This window comes from Cricetulus griseus (genome assembly GCF_003668045.3).
Source record: "Cricetulus griseus strain 17A/GY chromosome 1 unlocalized genomic scaffold, alternate assembly CriGri-PICRH-1.0 chr1_0, whole genome shotgun sequence".
Lineage (NCBI taxonomy): Eukaryota > Metazoa > Chordata > Mammalia > Rodentia > Cricetidae > Cricetulus > Cricetulus griseus.
The window spans coordinates 24135823-24153417 of record NW_023276806.1 but is presented as its reverse complement, the minus strand read 5'-3'; the positions used below and the strand labels follow the sequence as shown (position 1 = coordinate 24153417).

The window sequence follows — 17595 nt, the reverse complement described above, 5'->3', positions numbered from 1 at the left end:
TTTGAAAGCCTCTACCATTCTCATGTTTCATACTGTTTGAGAATTAGTGTATGATCCAGAGAAAGCATACTGATTTAAAATATCACCCACTTCTAGTAAATATAACTACCCCTTTAAGCTTTTTATTTATTAAAGTGATGAGAACAGGTTCCAGACTTGAACTTAGCCATAAGACCAAGACATGATAAGTGTTTTCTTTATTAATACAAATTCTCAGTTCAAATATAAAACAAACAGTAACTTCCATCTTTTGTAAGAGGAATTTATCATGCACAACAATATTTGGTTAACACTGTGGGTCTGTTTTCCCCTAATATTTTGAAATGTACAGATCATGAGCGTGCATGATCCATGTGTCCCTGTCGCATAAGGAGATGCTACTCTCCATGTAAGGAAGGGCAGGGAGACTTTGTAGATAAAATAACTTCAGTACACTTTGAAAGAAGAAATAATTTGGATTAATTGAGCAAAAGGAAAAGCTTGTCTTTTGTTTCCAACCTTGTGCTAAAACTTTCATAGGCTGCCATCGGGTCTGTGGCTCTGGACACGGCCCGATCCCATGGAGAGAAGCAGCTAGAAAAATATGGGATGGATGTGTTGACGGTGGCATTTTTGGCCATCCTCATCACAGCACCAATTGGAAGCCTACTGATTGGTTTGCTGGGTCCCAGACTTCTTCAGAAATTTGAACATGAAAATGAAGGGGAAGTTCAAGGAGAGACTTCTGCACACGTTCAGAGGTAAGGAAAGGAAAATGCTGAGTGCTGTTTCCAGAAGCTAACTGTATCAGGACGGAAATGGAAATATATGGTGTTGAGGTTCTAAATGTATTAGGACCAAACAATGTGCAGTGAAGAAGCAAAGGAAAGACCGAGATCCACACCCCCACCATTCCCTGGACCTTGCTCTCAATTCCTGCTAAATGTCTATTGCATGATTGGTGGGCACCAGTCTCATGCCGTGAATCAATTTTGTTGGTTCCTCTTCCTTCCTTCCTTCCTTCCTTCCTTTTCTTACGCTAAACTGCAGTCACTCAACAGTTTCGTCTTCACTGTCCTGCTGCTCTGCTCTGTCCTCAGCCTGTTTGCCTCGCTGCATTTCTGTGAGTGTCGGAACTGATTGGTCTTGCTAATGTTTTAAAGTAAATGAAGAACCTTCATTGACACTAGGCTGTAACCCCTTCATGTGTCAAAAGACAAGATGGACAGATGGGGTGGCAGGGAGGGGAGAAAGACAAGGAGAGAGGGAGGAAGGAAAGAAGGGAGGATGGGAGGATGGGAGGGCGGGAGGGAGATCTCGGACGGAGGGAGGGAGGTCACCTATCGTAGCTCACAACTGGAATCCCAGCACTCTAGAAACTCAGGAAGATTTCTGTGAGTCCATGACCCACCTGAGCTACATTCAGAGTTCTAGGCCAGCCAGGGATATTCTCAAAATCACAAACACAAAGCAGAAATCTTCATCACCTAGCTGCCTACTAATGGTTAATTTAGTCTTCCTCCATAAAGATGTCTTGATGCAATCTCTATGTCTGTTTGCTGTGACTGACATCTCCTCCAGGGGACAGCATTCACTTTGAATTGTTTGCTGGCCCCATGTTGGTGTTAGTGATTGGGGCACTATACACAGATTTAATGAGGAAAAGCTAAGCTCTTAACAGAAAATAGAATTTTACTTCACTTTCTTGGCTGTTTGATTAATGCTGACATGGGCTCTCTGCTCATGGGACTTCTCTAAGCCTTGTGTCTAGCTGTCATGCAGCTCTGCCATACCCTAGTTCAGGACAGAGGTTAAAGATAGATCTGCACCACTTGTCCATCCAAGGCCTGAGGAAGCAGGAAAAAGGATGGAAACTGTGTCATTTATATTCTTTTGAGACAAGGGCTCAGTATATCGTCCAAGCTGGCCTGGAATTTGTGATCATCCTGGGGCTCTGAAGTGCTGGGATTATGGGTGTGCTCTGCCATATATACCCTAAATCAGTTTATTTCTAGGGAATTGATGTGGATATTGGACACAGCTTTCCTCTCCCTTGTATTGATGATTGTATCAACTACAATGAGATGGAAAAGAGTCTCTGGCTTGCCTCCTGGTAAGTCTACAAGGAACAAAAGACTTGGAGGCCAGAGATGTCATTACATTGAGTGCTACCACCACTTAACATCGTATCTTACTAGACACAGTGACTTATTTCTATAACTGAGTCAGGAGGCTTGCCTTCAAGTTCAAGGCCAGCCTGGGCAACAGAATAAGTGCTAGGCAAGCCTGGCTACACATAGAGAGCATATCTCAAAACAGCTTCTAATGGACTAGGGAGATAGCCCCATCACTAAAGTGTTTGCTTTGCAAGTATGGGGACCTCAGCACCAAAAAATACTGGTAAAAAAAAATATGGGTGTAGCAATGTAGGCCTTTAATTCTAGTGCGGTGGGATGTGGGAGTTGCAGAGTGGGCAGAGATAAATAAATCCCGGGGCAACCAGTCAAACCAATCAATGAACACCAGGTTTAATGAGCGCTTCTGTCTCGAAAACTCAGTAGAGAGTAATAGAGTAAAATACTCAACATTGACCTCCAGTCTCCACACAACCATGCAGGACACATATACAAATACACATACAGAGGCATAGGCACACACACACACACACACACAAACACGCAAACGCACACGCACACACACACAGCAAAACTGTATTTACAAGAGCCCTTGGAAAATGATACCTTATTTCTCAAGAAGTTCTAATATTATAACATGCCAGAAGAGAAGGAATGAGGGGAAAGACCTACCTGCATAGATTGTAATTTATCCCACATTCCAATACCCATTGTATATCACCCATTAGTTCCTCGTCATTCTAGGTCACCTGTTGTTTAGTGAGTAACCATGTTCAAAGACAGTTTTAGGTTTCGTGGTGCTATACACATACCTCAGGAGTTTCTTTTTTACCTTTCATACCCAAGGTAATTTTTTTCACCTAGAGTTCAAGGTGTATTTTAATCTTGCAGTATATTGGACATATGTGGTAAGTAGGTGAATTGTGACAGTTCTAACCCCATCCTGTGAACTGCAAAGGGGGCCATGCATGGTAGCTCCTATCTGTAGTCCCAGCACTGTCTGCTCTTCTCTTATCGACTACTGTTGTAACCTGTTCTCCTGTGACATTAGATTCAAAACTATGGTTCTAACTGGTTCATTTAGATACCAAAAAATTGTTCTGTGGCATAGTGTTTTGTATTTCCTGAATGCTGTGCTCACAGTGTAGACTGGATTTATACCAAAGGTTGGATATGTGGTAAAGGCTGAAGTAAACATCATTGGTTAGGTGCACTTTGGTGGTTACCGTAAACCTAATACCCATTTGTTCATCTAATTTTTCAGACTCTGAAACTACATCTGGTCAACAAATAGAGTTATTTCTGGGTACCAGTAGGAAATTAACTCCAGACCCCCCCTCAGATACTAAGATCAATGGATGCTAAAGTTCTTTATATAGAATACTGCATTTACAACTGGCCCAATATCACATTTTTTTTTTTTAACACACAGTGTACTAACTCGTGTCAAGGCTGAATCTGAGGCTTTGTGAGAATTCCAAAACTCCACTTTCTGATGAGCCCTTCATCTTCCCTAAAGCATTTACATCTCTAAGAGTCCATCCCTTCTGGTGCACAGAACAGTGTTCTGCAAAAGGCCCATCTTCCCAGCTCTTCCCCAAGATCATTGTCCTTCCTTCAGGAACTACCAGTTCAAGAAGAACAAAGATTTGCTTGACACCATTTCAACGACCTTATGCAATCCTTCTTAAAAAATTCTCTTAAGCCAGGCAGTGGTAGTTCATGCCTTTAATTCCAGCACTCAGGAGGCAGAGGCAGGCAGATTTCTGTGAGTTCGAGACCAGCCTGGTCTACAGAGCTAGTTCCAGGACAGGCTCCAAAGCTACAGAAAAACAGTCTTGAAAAATCAGAAAAAAAGAAGTTCTTTTATTGCATTTATTTAGTGTGTGTGTGTGTGTGTGTGTGTGTGTGTGTGTGTGTGTGTGTGTGTGTGTATACTTGTGCACTTGTGCCATGGAAGGTATTTGGAAGTCAGAGGACAACTGACAGGAGCTGGGTCTCTCCTTTCACCACGTGAAGGATAGAATTCAAGTTGGTAGTTTTGTGACGAGTACCTTTAACTGCTGAGCTATCTCGCTGGCTCTGATTTTTTAAAACAAGGGAGAAAACAACTTCCAACCATTATACACATGTCCCAATCATGCTGAAGGTGGAAAGGTGTTTTAATGAACAAGAAAAGCTCTCATTGTCACTGAAAACAAATGGTTGCAATTTGAATTAGACCTATTGGTTGGCTTTTCATAGATGTCACCACCTACCTGAAAAAAAGAAAATCAACTTACAAAGAAGACATTTTAACTTGCAATTTTAAAGGCTTCAGCCCACAGCAGTTAACTCTGTTGTTTTTGAGCCTGGGCTAGAGGAGAGCAGGTGGCATGGAGTGTGTGATAGTGCAAAGCTGCTCACCTCATTCCGGGAATCAAAAAGAAAGAAGAATGAGCCTGGGTTCCCAGACCCCTTCAAAGGCTCCTCCCCAGGGAACTAACACCTCCCTCCAGGTGTTATAGCTTCCCATCTCGAGGTAGAGCTACAGGCTGAGGACCAGCCCTGTAGTATATGGGTCTTTGGGGGACATTTTAAATCCATACCATAACAGATTTTTATGATGAATTTTAAAAGAGACAGGGCCAGTAGGCTGGTATGAAAGAACAAGGCCCCCCAAAGGAGTGGCACTATTAGGAGGTGTGGCTTTGTTGGAGTAGGTGTGGCCTTGTTGGAGGAAGTGTGTCACTGTGAGGGCGGGCTTCGAGGTCTCCCTTGCTCTAGCTATGCTCAGTGCTACACAGCTGCTTCTGCTGCCTGAGGATCAAGATGCAGGACTCTCAGCTCCTTCCCCAGCACCATGTCCGCCTGCACACTGCCACCATGCACACGCAGTAAATAATAAATAAATAGATAAAGAAGTTAAGCTGTTTTGTGTTAGGAAAAGATAGAAAATTCAGTTGTCCATCTACGAAGTTTGGTCGTCTTCCAATAATAGTTGCTTTCATCTATTTTAGGAAGCCTGGGGATTCCATTACAGAAGCATGACGCAGCAAGTTTGCCATCCCAACCCAAAGGTTTTGGCTCACCTTCAACCAGGGCAACTCTATTTCTCATTGTTTCAGATGAAATGTTTCCCATGAGATTTCATATGGTACACTTCTTCTTACAATATTAAAAACTTTTCATATCAAAAAGCAATGATGTTTTTAAAAAATTAGAACTTTATTTACTTTTATAAACATCCAATGCAGAATTTTTTTTTCTGTTTTTAAATCTATGTGGAATGAAAGTAAAAGTAAAACTGTCTAAGTGAACAAGGGGGACCGATGGGAGAGGGAGGGGCCAAGACAAGGGAAAGTAATAGTATGTGGAGCACACGTACACACACACACACACACACACACACACACACACACACACACACGCATGCACACACACGCACACACACGAATGTATGTATATATACATATATATGAACATTTTTTAATTTAAAAAGTTGAAAAATTCTTGAGCTGTAAAAAAAACATAGAACATGAAAAGGATGAGAAAAGTAGGAGACAATGGGATTTAAAATCAGAGACACGGTGTTTCTTAGGTGAGAACAAAACATGGCTATGGAAATTTTCCCACTTTAAATTTTCAACTCAGTATAATTCAAACCAGAAGCTAAGGGATATTTTTTCCTGGTAGAATAAGAACAGTTAATAGAATCTACCTAAATTACAGGTGCTGAGCAATTCCTCCCACATTTCCCGAGGCTTTTCAGTTTGTTCACAATTCTTGAAGGCTATCACTATTTTCATGCTCATGCTATGCTCGCTCGCTCATTTGCTCGTTTGCTCGCTCGGGTGTGATGTGTCTGGGACATGGAGTTCTCATTCTACTTCACTGCAATCAGTTTCTCCCGGTGCTGATTGCTCTGAGACAGGATGTGTTTGGACGGTATGTTACATAACTTTTTTTTTCCTCATTACATCATGGTCAAAAATACTTGTACAATTTTTTTTAAACTTTTAGCACATATCAAAGTTTTCTTTTTGGCATCATAAATGGGTTTTTAAAGGTTTGTTTAAAATTTTAAAACATATATATAAATAGATCAATGGGAAGGAAAAATAACTTATAGATGGATGGAAGTACTCAAAGTCAGCCATGTGATCTTTGAGAAAGGGACAAAGATGACTCAGTAGAGAGAGGATGATCCATCAACTATGGATGATGGATACCTGGACACCCAGGAGTGACACCGCACACATGTAGTCCCCTAGCAGGAGCCCATCTTAAAAGACAAAATAAGTCATAGATATAAATGTACATAATAAAGATAACACAGGAGAAAACACACATCACCTTAGGGTAGGCTATGACTCCTTATACAAACCATAAAAGCACGGTCTATACAGTTAAACACAGATATATCAGACTCTATGACTGCTCAGAGGCTCTGCTCTCTGAAGACTCTGGCCTGGGTTGAAGGCGCTCAGTAGTTAAGAGCACTGGATGCTCTTCAGAGGACCCTATTTAGTTCTTGGCACCCATATGTGTCTCGCAATCATCTGTGACTCCAGTCCTGGGGATCTCTTTTGAGCACTGCAGGAGCCAGGCACACATGTGTACGCGTACACCAGTGGTTCTCAACCTTCCTAATGCTGTGAGCCTTTAATATAATTCCTCCACAACCATAAAATTATCTTCATTGCTACTTTGTAACTGTAATTGTGGTGCTGTTGTGGACCTTAATGCAAATATTCATTTTTTTTCTGATGTTCTTAGGCAATCCCTATGAAAGAGTTGTTTGACCCCCAAAGGGGTCACAAACCTCAGGTTGAGAACCACTGACACATACACATTTATTTAATTTTTTTTTTTTTTTTTTTTTTTTTTGCTGGGCAGTGGTGGTGTGTGTATTTAATCCTAGCACCGTGGAGGCAGAGGCCTCCAGCCTGTTTGAAGCCAGCCTGGTCTACAGAGTGAGTTCCAGGACAACCAGGGCTGCACAGAGAAACCCTGTCTCAAACAACAACAAAAAACAAACAAAAAGTTGTTTGTGTTTTTTTTTTTAAAAATAAAAAAGGACTCTGGCTAAAAGAATTAAAAAAAAAAAAAACTGCAGATTGAGAGAGAACCCATATATATCTGATAAATTGCTATTATCCAAACTACACACACACACATACAAAACAAACAATGTTTCTTTTGGGGTTTTTTGGTTTTTGTTTTTTGTTTGTTTGTTTGTTTGTTTTTGGTTTTTCGAGACAGGGTTTCTCTGTGTAGCTTTGGAGTCTATCCTGGCACTCACTCTGGAGACCAGACTGGCCTCCAACTCACAGAGATCCTCCTGCCTCTGCCTCCTGAGTGCTGGGATTAAAGGTGTGCACCACCAACGCCCGGCAAAAAAAAAAAAAAAAAAACACTGTTTCTTTGAAATTTTTATTAGTTTACAGAACTCTTAAAACTCAACAGGAAAGAAATCAAACAGTCTGATTTGAGAATGGGCATAAAGGCCTGGGCAAGATTGGTTCACCAGGTCACGATGTCTGCCACCAAGCCTGACAGCCGAAATTCCACCCCCTGAACCCACATGATGGGTAGGAGGGAAGCAGCTCCGGGCAGTTGTCTTCTCACCTGTGCAGACATACAAATACGTGTGCCCACCTTGATCTTTCCACCAGACAAATAAACAAGTGATGTAATGCGCCTGAGAAAAAGACAAGAATGGATTAGGTCTCTCACTCTGAGAAGATACTCAGTGACAAATAAGATGGCCACATATCTCGAGGGAGTTATAAACTAAATAAAAAAACTATCAGATACTTCTTGTCATGGTATCATGTTAGAATGAGGAAAATCTAACTTGTAAACATTAAATTCTAGCAAGGATGTGGTCAACAGACCCCCCCCCACACACACACACACTGCTGATAGGAATGCAAAATAGTGTGGCCACTTTGAGAACAATTTGATGGTTTCTTAGTAAAATAAACGTCGATCATGTGTTCAAGCGAGTGGCTCAGTGGTGTTTTTACTCAAAGGAGTGAAAAATGTGTATATACAAAAACTTACTCATGTGTGTCTCTGGTAGTCATAATTGCCAAAGCTTAGGAACAATCAAAATATCTTCCCACAGATGAGTAGATGAACCTATACATATACTATTAATAAGAAATTTTTAAAAGATTTTTTTAAAATTAGGAGTACAACAAAACCAAAAAATAAAAATGAAAGAGGCGGGGCTGGGGATGCAGCTTAGCTGGTCGGATGCTGGACAGCAAGTATGAATACAAGTGCTGACCCCAGCAGCGTAGAAACCGCATTCGGTCGTCCAAGAAACTGTGTGCAGCACCTTGTTACTTGGGCTCTTAGAGAGACAGGTTTATTGTTCAAGATGCTAGCATAAAACAAGACTGAATAAAACAGCCTTAAAAGGTGTGTGTGTGTGTGTAGGTAGTGGGGGGAGACTGGAGTTAATCTCAATTAGAGAACTCTCTTATTGACACGTCTCTTGCAAGCCCTCAGGAGTTGAAGGAAAGACCTGTTTATTAAAGTGAGGACTTGGCATTAGAAGCATTGTAAAATGGGAAAGAGCAATGCCAACTATCAAGAGCCGTATGCAGACACAGGGAACAACTAAAGACCTGGGCAGAACTGAAAAGGCAACTGATAGTGTCAGTTACACTTCAGTTCCTCTGCAATAAGTTGCCATTTATCCAGCAGGGGTGTGGCAAGCTTACACACTTACACCCTACTCCCCTGTACATCCCAGCATAGCTGCTGTTTCATCCTCCTTTTCCATATAGCACTGATAGTTTGCCATTTTGTAGGTCTTGCTTACTCAGCTACATGTGATAAGCCATAGTTGTTTTTAAAAACAGTTTTGAGTAAGGGTTTCATGGAACTCAAGCTGGCCTTGAAGCTGCTAGGTGGCCAGAGACAGTCTTGCGCTTGTGAGCACCCCTCATCCACACTACTTACATTGAGATTACAGGCATGCACCACCAGGTGGGGCTTTATGAGGTGCTAGAGACTGAAGCCAGGGCCTGTGACATGTGAGACAAGATTCAAGCAACTGAGCAACGTACCCAGCCCTGTTAGACTGGCTGTTGCTTCTTTTTTCTCCTCCTCCTCTTCCTCCTCCTTTTCTTCCCCCTCCCCCTCCTGCCTCTCTTCCTCATCCCACTCTTCCTCATCCCCCCATCCTCTTTCTTCATCCCTAACCAACATGACTGTTAAGAATCACTCAGCTTAGCCAGGCATTAGTGGCGCACACCTTTAATCCTAGCACTCGGGAGGCAGAGGCAGGCAGATCTCTGTGAGTTCAAAGCCAGCCTGGTCTACAGAGTGAGTTCCAGGACAGGCTCCAAAGCAATACAGAGAAACCCTATCTCTAAAAAAACAAAAATAAAATAAAATAAAGAATCACTCAGCTACAGGTAACACCAGCAGCAAACAAACACAAAACACTGGCAAGCAGTGATCAGAAGTTTCTGCACCACACAGTGCAGAGGAGTCACCTGAGCGGCCTTGAAGGGCCAGCTCCTTGTCTTGCTCTGCTCTGTTCTGCCCGTGTGCATCTGACCATTAAACCCACACCACAGCTGCTGCTCAGAAACAGGAGCAGAAGCCAGAACCTTCTGAGAGCCATCACCTTTCCCTTCAAGAAAGAAACCCTCAGAAAGTGTAGCCTGCATCTCCACAGCCAGATCTGTGTGGCTGGCCAGCCCTGGCAACAAAGGAGGCTAGAAATTCGATAGCTTTGTTTTGTAGCCTTCATGGTGCAAGAGGTCATGGTAAAGTGTGCCACACATGTATTGAGTAGCCTGATTTATGTAGGACATTCACACATGACCTACATAATCACTCTGCCCAATCACGCCGATCAGATTAACCCACAAGTCTCTGGTCTTGCCAAGAGAGCCCACCAGATCTACTCCTTCCCTTTTGGCTTCATAGCTGTTTTCTTCAGCCAACTTGATTTTTCTATTGTTCCACTCTGTTCCTTTCAAGACTTCCATTCAAGTGGGGTATGCTCTACCATACCCAGACCTGGTGTAGCCAGGATGCCAGCATTCTGCAGCTGAAGGTGTGTTTGTGTTAGACTTGACTACACAAAACAGGTTAATGCCAGAACTAGACCTTAGCCACAGGGAAGTTTCCTTTTCTTCCCCCCAAACAGTCTGGGTTAAGGGCTTGGATGACTAGAATGTTCAGTGCCTTGGGTTCCTGCATGTTGTCCTACTGTCTTCCACCTACAGTTTCCTGGTCATTCAATTGCACTGGGCTAAATAACATATGCAAACAGAAGGCAGGGGCTTAGAGAAACTAAAGATGAGCTATGAAGAGTTCTTCTAAGTCAGTCTCCCCCCCCCCCAGTTTTGTTTCTGTGAGACAAGATTTAAATAGTATGTTTATACTTTCTTTCTTCACATTATGGTCAAAAACATTATGTATGGTGAAAGGGTGAGAGACAGGATCTATCTTTTTTTCTTCCACATGCCAACATCCAGTTTTCCCAGTACCATTTATTGAAGGTGTCTTTTTTTTTGTTTTGTTTTGTTTTGTGGTGTGCATTTTTAGCTTCTTTGCCAAAAATTAGGTAACGGTAACTGCGTGGGTTTATTTTGGGAGTCTCTGTTATATTCTGTTCAGTATTTCTGCCAGTGCCACTACCATGCTGTTTTTCTTACTGTGGCTGTCTAGTAAAACTTGAAATAATGTATGGTAATATGTCCATCATTTTTTTTTTTTGATTGGGTTGCTTTGGCTCTCCAGGGTCTCTTATGCTTGAATTTTACATTTTTTTCTACTTCTGTGAAGAATGGATTTGGGCTATTAATGGGGCTGCATCGAGTCTGTATTTTGCTTTTGGCAGTATAAACATTTTCACAAGGCAAATTCTTCTAGTCCATGAGCATGAGGGAACTTTCCATCTCCTAGTATTTTCCTGAGGCAATTATAAATGGGATTCTCTTTCTTGTTCTTCAGTATGTTTATTTGTTAATATGAAGGCTACTGATCTTTGTATGTTAATATTGCATTCTGCCTCTTCTAAAAGTAATTATCATATCTAAGAGTTTTTGTAGGGGAAGCTGTAGCCACGACTTCTTAGGGGCTGGCTACAGGTGTGCCTGGCCATGCTTGTGAGGGCATGGTCAGAGTGACGTAGTGTGACTGCGTTGGCAGTTTCGGTTTCTCTTTGCTGCTTGCTGTACAGGCTGCTGACCCACCGGCTGGCTAGGTCGCTCTGTAAGTAAGGCTTTTCCCTATTAAATACCCTTATATTTCTACCTGACTCCGTATTGGTAATTTCCCACTATAAGTTTTCTGATGGAGTCTTCAGGATCTTTTGTGTATAGGACAATATTATCTGTAAATAAGGATAATTGGATTTCTTTGTTTACTGTCTATATCCCCCTTATTTTTAGGCTTTTTTTTTTTATTGATTCTTCGTGGATTTCACATCATGCATCCTGATCCCCATCCCTTCATAGCTTCCCTCTGCCCTTGTAACCTCCCCCACACACAAAATAAAAGAAAATTTAAAAGAAAAACAAACCTTTTCAAACATCTGATATTACACAGAAGCTCTTTCGGGTCCAATTCAGGTGTGATGGTCTTTATGGAACATCTATGAGGCATTCATTTGGTGTTGAGTGAGGAAGTACAACTCAAATTGGCTTTTTAAAAGGAGGCTTTAAAGCCAGGCGTTGGTGGCACATGCCTTTAATCCCAGCACTCGGGAGGCAGAGGCAGGCAGATCTCTGTGAGTTCAAAGCCAGCCTGGTCTCCAGAGTGAGTACCAGGATAGGCTCCAAAGCTTCACAAAGAAACCCTGTCTGGAAAAAACAAACAAACAAAACAATACAAAAAGGAGGCTTTATTGACTTACCTGACAGAGATGTTCCAATAATGTGGTTATCAAATTGCAGCTGGATCATTATCTTTCCAGATTGAGATTATATTGTCCTCTATGGCTAATTAATTCTTTAGATTTTTTCTTGGGATTCACGAGGATTTTCAACGTCCAGGCTTAGCAGCCCCAGAGAAGGAGAACCCTTTCACAGTGATTTCCATAAACACTGCACACAGTCACTCACTAGGCAGGAGTTACGTCTCCTGTGTGAAACCTTTTCTTGATGGGAGAAGAAGCTGTCTCATTACCGGTGCTGTCCTCATCCCCGGAGCACTGCTAGAGTATGGGAGCTGGAGGGGGGGGGGTGACAGCCTCATATGGAATCACATGGCTAGAGAAGAGAGGGTGTGTGGATTCCAGAAAGTTTGAGGATGGGGCTATCTGGGATGCCAAAGCTACTCATCCCAGCACTTCCGCTCTCAGATTTACTCTTTTCTGTCTGACACGTGTCACTCAGGCTGCTCATGGTTGCTCTTTATCATCATACTCTCCTCCCTCCAGTTTTTTTCTTTTTGAGACAGAGTTTCACAGCGTAGCCCTGGCTATCCCAGAACTCACCCTGGAGACCAGGCTGGCCTCAAACTCACAGAGATCCGCCTGCCTCTGCCTCCTGAGTACTGGGATTAAAGACATGCACCACCACTGCCTGGTTCCAAATTTCAATTTATAAATCCCTTTGGGGTGTTTGCCAACCAGGTGATCAAGGCCATTCAAATTATTTCCAGAAGAGAGATAATGGGTCCTGGGTAGAGTCTTCAGAGTGTCTCTACGAGAAAGAATTATAGAATCTGATGGCTTATTTTACGGACCTTGAAAGTCATTTTTGCACTTTAAGACTTTTCTTTGCAAATCTGCCTCCTTACTAGGAATGTACTAATGTAAATCAAAACCCTACAAGCACGAACAATAGACATCATGAACATGGTTGCTTTAACTAAGGAAAAGACGTTTGATATTTTCCTAAATTTAAGTGGTTTTTTACAAGATAGATATTTCATTTTACCTTTCTGTTTACAGTACCTCTCTGACTTCAAATACACACTTTGACATCCAGGATTATGGGAGAAAAGAAATTTTTTAAATAACAAATTATAAATTCCCACATATAGCATTCATTGAATAGCATGTTAAGTTTTGATTGTCATGTTTAGAACAATCACAGTTACATGAAGCTTTCAAATGTTTCGTTTTAAACATCTGTTCTGTCTTTAAATAATGCTATACCTGTTCTTCAGGAGTGGCCAAGGTGGTTGACGCAGAGTATTGACAAAGGTGATTTGTTGGCCCTGCCTAAGAATTCCTATGTAATTTGACTAACAAGAAAGATAAAGAAATGAAAACGGTGACGGTTTTATCTGCCTGATATAGAGTTGGGTTTGAAGCCAGTGAACCTAGTGCCGAGAAGCCACCTATAACCCCAGCACTTGGGAGGCTGAAGCAGGATGCTAATGAGACCTGTTCAACAAAACAAAACCAAACCCCAAAATCAGAAAACAAAACAAAATGGAAGAGACGTTGGCTTTGAAATAAGGGTAAAAGAAATAATAAAACGAAATCCATGTGATTAAGGATTTCGGGACCACGTGCTTGGCCGGGAAGTCCTTTAAGGGCCCCGCCCTTCTGCTTCCGGGAAATCCCAGCTCAGTTTCCGTCCTGGAGGTTGGGTCCCTGGCTCTCCTGACGCCCTGCCCTGCGCGTGGCTTGTGCGATGACGGTTGCTGGGTCCCTGGGCCGGTGAGACTTGCTAAAGGAATTGTAGGAACGCCCGGTTTTCTCCATTCTTCTGCTCCAGGCCCTTGGGTACTGATCCTCCAGTTAGCTAAGGAAGGCCTCCTCCCTTCCCTTCCCTTCAGTTCATTTTTCACTTGGCTCCATCGCGTCTCCTTCCTGATTCATTTCTTTGCTCTCCCAACGCGTGTCTCTGGTTTCTCTTTCTCTCAACAGCCCTTGCAAGTAAGAAAGAAGAGATCTTTTTCCATCAAGACCGACGGCAAAATTAACCCACTGTGCAGATGCTGTTTATACAGATGGCGAATCTGGGGAGATGAAGCATCGCGTGCACCTGTAATTGCAGATGTGTCCCAGGATTGTTTTCTGATTTCCAGAAGGCTTTTGTTCCTTCCCCCACACCCCTGACCCGGATTCCTCTTGGACTTATTACAGTGGACAAGCAATTAACATCAATGCTTTTGAAGGATCAAGGACTGTAATTGCACACACAGTGAGTGTGTCAGGCAAAGCATTCATAAGTCCCGGCGTGCTCTGTGGCGGCGTTGGTCTTGGAATACTACCCTGTTAAGATGTCTTAAAAGCTTGTCACCGTTAGGTTGTAAGGTTCTCTGCAGAAACACAAGGTATCTTAAGACTGATAACAAACTCCTGAAAGATCAGGTAGGTTGAGCAATGTTAATACCATCAAAAAGAATGCTAAGTAATTGCCTTTAAAATTGTCTTTGCATATTAATAGTTAGAATCCAGTCATATGTATACTTTTTCACCCAGTACCTCAAACCCCATGAAAGATCAAAATGATTGATGGAGAGATGTAGTTGGCACCTAGGAAGGGCATCTCTCATACTTCTGATTTTTCACAGGAATAAATTGTATTCAGTGAATCAAATAATCGTGGAACAGTACCAAAAAAAAAAAAAATCTTACTATTGCCTGTGGGGAACTCATTCTCCATTTTCATCATCATGACGATGAAAGGTACATACAGAAGCTGGGAAGATAACTTAGTCTACAGAGTGCCTGTTGTGCAAACAACAACAACAACAACAAAAACCCAGAATTTGAATCCGTATCCCCTACATATGCCAGGCATCATGGCATGTATCTATAAAACTAGCTTGAGGGATGAAGACAGATGGACAGCCAGTCTAAACAATGGGTGAACCCCAGGGTCAATGAGAGACTCTGGCTCAAAAAAATAAAAGGAAGCAACTGGGTAGATAATCCAGTGAGTAAGAACATTTTCAGTGTAAGCATGACAACCTGAGATCAAATCCCTGGTTCTCAAAAAAAAAAAAAAAAAAAAAGTTAATCAGCCCTAGTAATTAGGGGGAAAATCATAAGGCATCATATTATGTCTATCTATCACCTATCTATGTAAAACTTCATTTAGTATATATAAGTATACACTCACACATACATAGTTTAAGTGAAATTTTCCCATCTGGAATGACAGTGCATATAGACTATCTAACAAAATCCCCAAATCAAGCATGAGAAGCCCCTCGATTAAGTTGTTGGTTGGGTTGTCCAAGAGACTTCCAAAACTTTACAGGCTATTGCTTTTGCCCTTGGTCGCATCCCAGAGATGAAAATTGAGTCCCTGTTGCTGAAGACACCATGCACTTCAGACATAGTACATTGATGACCTGACCTGGGTGTGACCTGTAACCTTCCCACCTGAGGAGTAGCTAAGAAATATCTCAAAGAATGTTCACCATCCCCAGTAATTAGGGAAAAACAAAGCAAAACAACTGAGGTTTCACCATATCCTGATCCGCATGGCAAAGATCACCAAAACAACAATAAATTCTGGAGATGTGGGGAGATGGAAGCCTTCATTATTTTTTCCTTTTGACAACTCTCTGTTCAGATCCTAAACCCATTTTTGAATGGGTCATTTTTTTAACGCATTGTTTTCGGAATTCCTTATATATTCTGGATATTAGCCGTCTGTCAGATGCATAGTTGGCAGAGTCGCTCGCATTCCATCGGCTTCCTCTTCACAAAATTGTTTGCAGAAACTTAGTTTTATGAGGGCCCACTTGTCAGTTGTTGGCTTTAGTTCCTGGGAAAATGGGATCCTGTTCAGAAAGTCCTTTCCTCTAGGGTATTGCCTATGTTTTCTTCTGGCAGTTTCACATTTCAGTGCTTGGTCTAGTTAGAGTTACCGTGTGTGTGTGTGTGTGTGTGTGTGTGTGTGTGTGTGTGTGTGTGTGTTGATATATACAGGTATAATTTCATTGTTCTGTATGTGGACATGTAGTTTTCTCAGCACTATTTGTATTGCTTCAGTAGATGGCTGTAATTATGCGTATTCATGTTTAGGTCACTGATGTCAAGAAACTCAATCTCCTACAACTCCAGCTCTAGGGGGAGTCGAGTACCTCTGGCCTCTGCAGGCACATGCACACACATGCACGAACCCACATGAAGATACAAATGCATATAACATAATTTAAAAGACTCCTCCTGTTGCTTTCTAGATTTAGGCCATTGTCTTTAGAGAAAGCATGTGCTGCGGTTTCTACTTTTTGAATTTGCTGAGGCTTTTTTTTTTTTTTATGGCCTGACACATCTTTGAGCATATTCCCTGATGAGACTAATGAGTATTCTTCATCCAAAAGGACCTTTTGATGAAATCTGTTTGGGATTCTTTGAAATTCTTTGGTCTGAGCACTCATTATGTCTTCTCAAGTTTTGTTTCTGTATCTCATTTTATACTTTTTCTATGCCTTCCCTCTTTTCCCAAAATGTCTATAAATTAAGTTCTAAAAATGTCTGTTAGGTCCATATTTGTCTAATTTTGAAGTTCCTTAATTGAGGTTTGTCTTGCTATAAGTGGAGAGTTGCGCTCCCAGATTTTACTGGAAGTATTTTATAATTGGATAGTGGAGTCTTGGGCACATATATATTTACAATAATAATATAATTCTCTTTTTAAAATTTGATCTTAATCATCGCATGGTTACCTCTCTGTCTCATTGCAAATTTTGTCTTAAAGTCTACAATCTGGTATTATCTCTTCCATTTTGTTTTTGTCTTGAATAAAATATCTTCTTCCTTTACTTCCAATCCTGGTGTCTTCACTAATGACTTGAGTTTTCAGTGAGCAGCATGTTTTTGGGCCATTGGTTCTCTGTGTGTGTATTTAGTCAACATAAAACTTTTAACCTAGAAATTTAATGTATTTATCTTTTATTTTATTATTATTATTATTATTATTATTATTATTATTATTTTAGAGGCACTCATATTTACATCCCATCTCCCCCATTCCCTCGCCCTCCCATCCTCCCATGTTCCCCACCAACCCTCCCAACCCCCAACTCCTCCTCAAGGATAGTGAGGCCCTCCAGGGGGGACCTTCAAAGTCTGTCATATCATTTGAGGGATGGCCTAGGCCCTCCTTGCTGCATCTGGGCTGCAATAGTATTCCTCCATAGGGAATGGGCTCCCAAAGTCCATTTGTGCTCTAGGGTTAAAGACTGGCTCCACTGTTAGAGGTCCCATAGACTGTCTTGGCCTCCTAGCTGGCACCCACATTCAGAGGGCTTGTTTCGGTCCAATGCTGTTTCCCTAGGTTTATGACTAGGGTCTCCATGCTCTCAGTAGGTCAGGCCAACTGTTTCAGCGGGTTTCTCCAGCGCTGTCTTGGCTCCTTTGTTCATCCCTCCTCCCTCTCCACAACTGGATTCCAGGAGTATGGTTCAGTGCTTAGCTGTGGGTGCCTGTTTCTGCTTGGAACAACTACTGAGTGAAAACTCTAGGAATGGTAACCAAGGTAGACATGAATCTCATTATAGGGGAAGGGCATCCTCTCCACCACTGTCTGGATTCTTAGTTGGGGTCATC

At 41.9% G+C, this 17595-nt stretch overlaps 2 protein-coding genes across 7 annotated transcripts in view; both read left to right on the top strand.

The window, feature by feature from the left end:
* The window catches only part of Slc9b2 (solute carrier family 9 member B2), a 45898-nt gene extending 31675 nt beyond the window's left edge, over positions 1–14223 (top strand). For 2 of the 6 annotated variants that reach the window (XM_027395753.2, XM_027395754.2), the window contains 3 exons: positions 520–740; positions 1995–2092; positions 5114–5433. In XM_027395753.2, the coding sequence (XP_027251554.1) occupies positions 520–740; positions 1995–2092; positions 5114–5274 (480 nt within the window). In that variant the 3' untranslated portion in view covers positions 5275–5433. Of the gene's footprint in view, positions 1–519; positions 741–1994; positions 2093–5113; positions 5434–13953 lie in introns of those variants that run through there. The other 4 variants (XM_027395752.2, XM_035451546.1, XM_035451545.1 and 1 more) reach the window with 4 other exon arrangements.
* Positions 14224–14271: 48 nt separating this feature from the next.
* Slc9b1 (solute carrier family 9 member B1) overlaps positions 14272–17595 on the top strand; it is a 45421-nt gene continuing 42097 nt past the window's right edge. Inside the window, exon 1 of the mRNA XM_027395761.2 lies at positions 14272–14400. The gene's annotated coding sequence lies outside the window, so the exon portion shown is untranslated. The remainder of the gene's footprint in view (positions 14401–17595) is intronic.